The following is an 8,103-nucleotide window of genomic DNA, read 5'->3' on the forward strand; positions in this document are numbered from 1 at the left end:
CCTGCAGTCCTGATCGATGGGGTGGAGTGGAACGACGTCAAGTTCTTTCAGCTGGCAGCACAGTGGTCCTCTCATGTCAAGCACTTTCCCATCTGCATCTTTGGACACTCCAAATCTAACTTCTAGCTGTGCTCGGCGCAGGGACCTTCTGTCCGTCCCGGGGACTGCACACCAGGAGCCAGGAACTGCGTGCCAACTCCGACTCGCGTCGCTCTGCCCTCTCCTGCAGAATTAATTACAGATGTGCTTGGATTACTTTTGAATTACTTTTTCTATTAACTCCTAAGTTTACTACAAGGGAAGGAAACCCCTTTAAACAAAGGCAAAAAAACAAAACAAACCAACAAACCAGTCTTAAATATAGATGTGCTGACAACGTGAAGTTGTGGGGGAGTTGGCAGGAGCAGGCAACCTGCCCAAGAACACCTACCACTTACGAGCAGATAGCTGAGTAACTGCACTGCTTATTAACCTGAGACCTCATTGGTGTGAGTGGGCTGGGGGAGCCGTGGATCAGCTCAAATGGATTTTGCAGAAGATCRTGTGCGTTACGGTGCGTTTGGCCCCCCTCCCTCTGTGTTTCTAGGAAAAAAGGATGGCCAGTCTTTCTTCCTGCTGCCAAAGGATGAGAGATCAGCGAGTCTGGAGGGAGTTCAACTGTCCAGTTTGGAAAACAAAGCCACTTGCAGAGTTAGGGGGATCTGGAGAGGAGATCCCCTTCAGACCATGGACCCTGCCACAGGGACAGGCAGGTGTTTGTGCTGAAGCGATGCCTGAGGAGGGTTGGGCAGGAACAGGAATTAGGGAAGCACTAAGTGTAAGGAATCTCCCATGTCCCAGGTCTGTGACAATGACCAAATCGAGCCAGTCACCGTGTCCCCCAGCTGGCTGTGCTGCTGAGGGGCACCACGTCAGTGGGGTCGCTGCTATTTACATACTCACACCAATTATTTACCTGTCAATAAAACCTCGTCCAGCCTTGAAAGGGAAAGGATTTTTTTTAACAGCTGCAGATTTTTTTTAATGCTTTCTAAAAAAAAAAAGAAATAAAAATAAAAACAAAAAATAACAGGAAAAAGATTAATTTGCCAAAAAAAAAAACCAAACCCAGGTAGATGAGCCGTTGTCTGTGGAGTGATGCATCACTGTAGTGGCTGGACTGGGAGCCAGCCAGGCAYTCTGCGTGTCCAGCTGCCTTCCTTCCCATCTGTCAAACTGCACACCTGAGGTGGCATGGGCTGCTCTGTCAGGGGGTGGGTGGGACAGGGCGAGCAGAGTGTTGTTGCCATGTGGAAGAACAGACATCTCTGGCATTTCAGGGTAAGGGACTGAAATTTCTGATGGGCTCTTTTGGGTCCCTCCCCTTGCAGGCAGGCCAGGCTCTGTGAGCATTTCCAGAAGGCATTTTCTGAGGGCAGTGATGCTTTTGAACTTTTTTTTTTTTTTTTTAAACCTGATCCCTTACCCTTGGGTTTTTAAAGGCTTGGGGAACCTGCAGTGTGCTGCATGGCAGGTCCTGCTCTGCGTGGGGACCAGCTGGGTTCTGTTGGGCAGGTAGTAGTGGTGTGCTCTGCTAGCAGAGAGGTTCTGAGGTGAGAGCTGGATCTAGTGCCTGTTGCAGCTCAGGCTGCTTCACTGACGGATGCCATGAAACCCTTTCCCAGCACAGGGGCAACCTAGGGACTGGGTATTCCCTTCAAACCACGCAGGGGAGGAGGACACTTTCCCAGGCTTGGTGACATTCTGCTGGGCAGGACACGCTGCCTGCCTGCTGTGAGCTGGCCCCTGGCTGTGGCAGAAGCTGGGCTATGGTTGGGATGTTGTCGTGCCCCTCAGTTGATGCATTTTCGGGTGACCTGAGCTGATGCTCTGGGACTGTAGCGTTGCCTAGCAGCAGCAGCGTGGGAGATGGTATAGAAGCACATCACATCTTTATTGAGGCTGTTGCATCAAAAAGAAAGGTTTGTGAAGGGAATTAGTCCGTGTGTGATTTCTTCCTCGAGTCTCCCGCTGGTGTGACAAGGGTGATGGGGCTGGGTTCCAGCGGTGAGAGCCGTGTGCAGCCTGGGCAGCTCTCGCTGATGCTGCTGCAGAGGTGGGCTGGACTGACCAACTGCAATAACTTTGTTTACYGGGGGGTGAGGGGAGAACCATCACTGTGCTCCTCTTTGTATTTCAACCTACTGTAAAGAAAAWATGTGGTAGCTAGGACAGGGTTTCCAGAGTCCTGCCTATCAAATGTGTGTTGCCCTGCTGTACTCTGTGTGTGTGTGTGTGTGTACGTGTGAGAGAAACACTTCTGCTCGTTGCATTTCATGTTGGTTTGTGTTTTGTTCTAACTTTATACAAGCAAATTCATCAGGAAACTCTCTGTACACCTGAGGGCTTGATTTCTCCCCTGTGGAAAGCTGTTGTTGCTCTGAAATGTGTCTTCTGTGCAAGAAAACATCCCAGCTTCTCAACCTTGTTATCCCAGAGGGATTCCTGCAGTGGCAGGCTGGGCCTGCCTCTGGGGACCTGTGTGCCCAAGGGGTGGCTGTGGTGTTTCCTGGCCCCGGAAGCAAGGGCTGGCATGCAAATTTGGTGGCACAGCTCTGATCAGSTTGTCGTGCCTTTGTTGTTTCTCCTGTGGAGCCACTTTGTGCAGCTGTTTCTTTCCCTGTCTGGAGGAGAAACAGGTTTCTGTCTCTAAAGGAAAATGAGTGTCAAAGCACATGGCTCAGACTGCTTTGGGAAGAGGCTTTAGACCTGGTGACCTGAATGAGTGGCTGATCTCAGGGTTCCCAACTTCCCCAACAGTTTCTGGGGGGAGCTTGCTGGGAGTGAGCTCCACTGACCTGAGGGATGGTCCTTGTGGGACCAGGAAAAGGCAGCAGTGGGCCCATGCCTGTAGAGCTGTGCCAGTCTGTGGGGTTGGGTGGTTGTGGAAACATCAGTGAGTACAGAAGGATGGCTTAGAGCAGAGACAGCCCCGCTCTGTGTTGGGCTCTGGAGAGTTTGAGCAGGGAAGGTACATGTCAGATGAAGAAATACAGTGGGGTTATCTCCCAGATCGGGCTTGCTTTGGAGCTGTGTGGTCTGACAGCAAAGGCAAGGCTGGGATGGGCAGCATCTGAGCAGGTCCCTGGCCAGGAGGTACTTTGAAGGTGGTGTCCCCTGCTGTGTCCCCTTCTCTGTGTCTCCACRGGGCTGGTCTCTCCTGCCCCTCTGGCTGTGGCATCCCAGAGCAGCCGGTTTGTTCTGAGCCGCTGTTGGGCAAGGCCCCAGCCCGGCTCAGCGGTGCACTCCGGGGAGCGGGCTGGCTGCACACTGAGCTGCACCACGCTGACCTAGATAAGCAGCTCTGGAGAGCAGATGAAAGATGGAAGGGGTTTGTGGCATCGTGTTGCACCTTGAGTGCTTCCTGGTCCTCTGACATGAGTTTCCTGGAGATGAAGGCTGGGCTTCAGCCCTGYCACTGCTCAATCAGGGCTGGCTCTCCTGTGGCACTGGTGACGTCGGGGACGTCTCGTGGGGCTGTTTTAGCTCAGTGCTGCAGTTCCCATCCACTTCAGTTGTCACAGTTTACATCACAGCAGTAACTGCAGAGCCCTCCTTAATTACACATGAGTTTGGGGAGAGCTGTGGTCTCTTTGGCTGTGTTTTGCTGCTTTAATTAGAACACAAGATCAAGCTTGTGGCTTTATCCTGCAGGGAGGGCAGTGGTAGGTGGCTGGGAGGTTTCTGGGGCTGAGATGTGCCTGTTTGCTTTCCATCATCAAACTCAGCCAGKAACCACACTGCCCTGTGCTTAACCTGTGACTGCAACAAAGGCCCTGTTGTGTTTCTCAGCAGCAGCGTGTKCTGGCAGGAGCACTGGAGAGCCAGGGCAGAGGGCATTGCACCTGGTACCTCCAAGGTTAAGAAGAAAACCATGGCAAGAGGCAGCAGAACCAGTGGTCTTTTCCTGCTGTCTGGTGTGCTGAGGGGTTGGGAAATTAGGAATAGGACAGTCCTGCCATGCAGCTGTAAAGGGCTGGGGGCCCTGGAGCTTGCTTGAAATTTGTTGGATGCAGTGTCTCTGTACCCTTCATTCGAGGGGGGCCTTGATCTCAGCAGGTAGTTCAGTAGTGGCATTTTGATGTGACACTCCCTCTGGGCTTAACCTGGCAGGAGAAGGCCAGAAATGGGCAGCAGCACCTTCTGGAGGTTTCCTGGAGCCTCTTCAGTGGTGTTCTCAAGGGAGATGTTCCTGGCAGGGCCGGCTCCTGCAGGAAGGATCACTCTGGTGCTTTGGGACAGACTGGGGCAGAAGGGGATGTGCCAACTTGCGAAGCAGCAGGTCGCTGGTTTCCTTAAGGAAGAGCACTGTTCTGGGGCCACATCCAGTCAGCTGCTGCTTGGAGTCTTGGCTGGACAGTGCCCGGCTGCGGACGTGCCCCAGCCGTGGGGAAGCGCCTGGATTCCGGGGCTGCGTGCCACCAGGCTTGTCCGGACCGCGGCGTGCGAGGGGACGTTACCACTTTGTAGATTCCCGAGTTGTCCATCTGTTTCATTGTTGTATTGTTTGGGTTCTAGGGTTGTTTTTTATGAAGACAGATTAAATGTAAATAGCCTTTTTTTTGGAACAAACCGCAACGTGCTCGACCTCGTCAACTATTTTATGGTACTAATGCAACACTAATAAAACTGGACATGAAAGCACACACCCATCGCCTGAGTTGTCTCTCAGCAGGGGCTGCTGTGGCATGACTGGGGCGGTTGTCTCCAGCAGGAAACAGGAGCATGGCTTTCTGTTGTGGGGATTCTCTTGTGTTATTTATCCAGCTGCACTTCCWGGGCAGAGCTGGTGGATTGGCACGTCCTTCCCAGCATCGAGCCCTCCTGTTCTCTCTCTGCTACCTCGGCTGCCTCCTGTCCCAGAAGGACCTGTTACCCTCCTGTGGCTCTCCTGGATGTGACAGCCCTCTCCAGCACTCAGTGCTCACCTCTRCACAGGAAGAAAGGACCAGTGTGGTGCGTGTTTCTGTTCTGGATGGACACAGTGGTGTTGGGCTACCAGGGGGAAAGACTGAGGCTGTGGTAGCCTGAAGCTCTGGGTGCTCCTGGGAACACTGGGACAGGGATGTGTGGGATTTCAAGCACCTGGGCTTGGCACTGGGGAGTTGGAAGGTGGAGAGATGAAGGAAAAAGGAGAGCTAAGCAGTTGCTTTGAGGCAGAAAGGTGAAGGAATTTTATGAAATGGGCCCATGGCCAGGGTCTGTARGATATAGGATGTTGGAGGCAGAAGTGGGAATGCTGAGCATGCATCCTTGTGCTCTCCTGACCCGAGGGTGAGGGGTAGAGGGATGGCTKCTGGTGGARCARGRAGCAGTGGTGAARGGGGCCAGGCTGCTCCAGAGCAGGMATTGGATCATTCCAGGCAGGRGAAAGCTGGATAGCTCAGGAGAGGGCAAATTCAGGGCTCTCGAGTGCAGAAACAGCACTAAAAGTCATGGAGAGCGTCTGGCTGGTGGTGAAAGGGGCGAGCACTGTGGGAGAGCTGAGGGAGACAAACATGAAGGCTGTGTGTTTTCTGCACAGGTTCAGCTGTGAACTTKCTTGAAGGCCTGGCTGCATGAAAAAGGCACATCCTGAGCATCACCTTCTGGAGCTCCTGGAGGAACTTGTCTCAGCACGGGAGGGAGGGGATTGGGGTGGTGGGAAAGGTTCATATGCTGGTGGGGGAAGCAGGGGGCCAGCCCCACATCAGCAGGAAGTGCACTAAGCCAAGCACTCTCCTGTTGCCAGGAGAAGGAAATGAGGGCCCCTTGGAGCACGAATGGCTCGGGGCTGGGGTGTTCCAGGTTGCATGCAACAGGCCTGAAGAGTCTTYCTCATCCACATGCACTGGGATAGACCAATTTCTGGCAGGCAACCTCRGACTGGGCTCTCAAAGCACTAGCATCTTTCTTTTGCAGGTCTGGGCTTTTCTCAGACCATGTGCACCCTCATGTCATGTGAGAGATGTCAGACACAAACACTGCCCTGCCAGGATGCAGCAAAAGCCTTTCAAGGTCTGGGTTTGCACGGTGGCAGTCAGTGGCACCCATGGGAATGGGGTTTGGTGGTGGGAGAAGGGGCATTATAAGGGCTCACTCCTTCCAGGCTGTGTCTGCCGGCTCTGGCTCACCTCCCTCCCACTGCACAGCACCCCAGTCCTGACGGCAGCTGTTGCTTAACCTGGAAGAGGAACAGCAGGGAAGTTCCGACACATTTTCGTTGCTGTCATTTAAAACAGGATTTAGCATCTGGAAAAAGCAGTCAAYGCCACGTGACCRTCCGCTTCTTCGCGTGCAACTACCRAAYGCGCCGTGATGTGATTTGTAAATATTTGTTCTGGATAATTTTTCTGTGTCCTGCTGGATTTTTTTCAGCTCGGCAGAACGGTTGCAGCAGCAGCCTGGGGAGAGGCAGCCCTCGTGTCCCGCGGTGTGCCCGGCGCCTGTGCCGGCACGCGCTTTCCTGGATGGCTCGGGAAGCAGGAAATACCGTGATGGTGCTCCCCGGTGCACTGACCTTTTTTGGCTGACCGATTTTCACCCCCGGAGTGTTTTTCTTGCTCAGCYGTCCTCGTGCACACTGAAAACATGAAAGGAGAGCCCTGTGCCCTCCTGAGGACTTTCAGAGATTTGGTATTSTAGGGGTTTTCTTCCTAGCACACAAAGCAAGCTTCAACAAGAGCCCTGTTCTTCGTGAAAAATATATGTATTCTGGGAGATGTGAGTGTTTTGGCTGGTCTTATGTAGGTGTTTCAGGACTTTATGAGAAGCATACCCTGGTAAGAGGTACAACTGTTTGCACCATTAGCCACTTCCTCCTGCCAGGTGTTTAGGRACAGATATTTTTTGGCCATCGTGATCTGTCTGATTGTGTAGAGAAGTCCTGGACTGTCACCTGTTTTGGGCAGCATGCACTGGAGCCAAGGAGCAAATATAGCCATCCTGCCCTCCCTGAGCAGCCAGCAGTGCCCCAGGTCTGCTTGTRCTGACCATCAGATGTGTGGCTTTTCATTGGGGTTCACCATCCAGCCTTGGCCACACACATGGAGAAGTCCTCAGGGGGATGGCCTGTCACCTTTACTGCTGTACTTTGTCAGCCCTTGCTGGGRGACCTGCTGTAAAGGTGTTATGGACCATAAAACAGTGGTTTCTTGATGTGTTTTTTGGCATCAGCCTGTCAGTTCCTGTAGGAGAGGAAATAGCAGTGGTAATGTGCAAGTCTTGCAGAGTGATCTGGAGCTGACAACTGCTCAGCTGTGTAACTGCCACAGGGCTGCTGAGGTGACACCTGCACAGGAGCTGTGCAGGGCTGAAGAAGGGATGTACCCACATGGTGCAGCCCTGGTGTGCCCAGGATCAGTGACACCCGCAGCTCAGTGGGCAAGGGAAAGCCAAAGCCATCATTTCACCTCTCAGACTGACACCTGAGGAGGGGGGAAAGCCTCAGTGGGGGACATAAAATGCAGAGGGGACCCAAGTGGGAGTGGAGAGTGTGAACAGGAGGTRTGTAGGGCTGGAGGGATATACATGGGGAGCAGCAGCACACAGATATAGGTGCGGTGTGGGGGTGTCACACGGTGTGAGCAGGCTGTGGGTGTGCACAAGGAACATTGTGCCTGTGCAGGCACCTGTTATTCCTCCCCAGGATGTGGATGGCCTGTGGTCTGTGTGTGAGGAAGACTGCGTGCATRTGTGTGTGTGTGTGAGGACAGGCAGCGTGAAGGCTGTCCAAAACCACAGGTGGTGCCTGTATATGATGGAGACCACGTGTGAATACAGGCCTGCGTGCATAAGAAGGGCTGTGAGTACAGGCAGGGTGCTTTGAGGAAGGCTGTGTGCAACTACAGGCAAGAGGCATGTGTGAGGAGAGCTCTGTGTACAGGCACATACGTGTGAGCACAGGGGGTGTTTGTGTCTGTGTGTGTGAGGCTTTACCTGAGGACAGTCTGGTGTGTGTGTGTGTGTGTGTGTAGGGCTGCCCATGCCGGGTCAGGGCCGGTGTGTGAGGAGACCTGAGCCCGTGTGGGGAGCAGAGAGCTGGGTGAGGAGGGTTGTGTGAGGATAGGGGTGTTTTGTGTGTGT

The 8,103-nt window shown here is 53.4% G+C and overlaps 1 protein-coding gene across 5 annotated transcripts in view; it reads left to right on the plus strand.

Annotated features, from left to right (window-relative positions):
• PACS2 (phosphofurin acidic cluster sorting protein 2) overlaps positions 1–3,499 on the plus strand; it is a 75,411-nt gene extending 71,912 nt beyond the window's left edge. For all 5 annotated transcript variants that reach the window (XM_057372804.1, XM_057372806.1, XM_057372805.1 and 2 more), the window contains one exon: positions 8–3,499. In XM_057372804.1, the coding sequence (XP_057228787.1) occupies positions 8–126 (119 nt within the window). In that variant the 3' untranslated portion in view covers positions 127–3,499. The remainder of the gene's footprint in view (positions 1–7) is intronic.
• Positions 3,500–8,103: the final 4,604 nt, after the last annotated feature.

Source organism: Malurus melanocephalus, unplaced genomic scaffold (assembly GCF_030028575.1).
Source record: "Malurus melanocephalus ecotype Western Australia unplaced genomic scaffold, MMel_1.1 scaffold_178, whole genome shotgun sequence".
In the NCBI taxonomy this organism is placed as follows: domain Eukaryota; kingdom Metazoa; phylum Chordata; class Aves; order Passeriformes; family Maluridae; genus Malurus; species Malurus melanocephalus.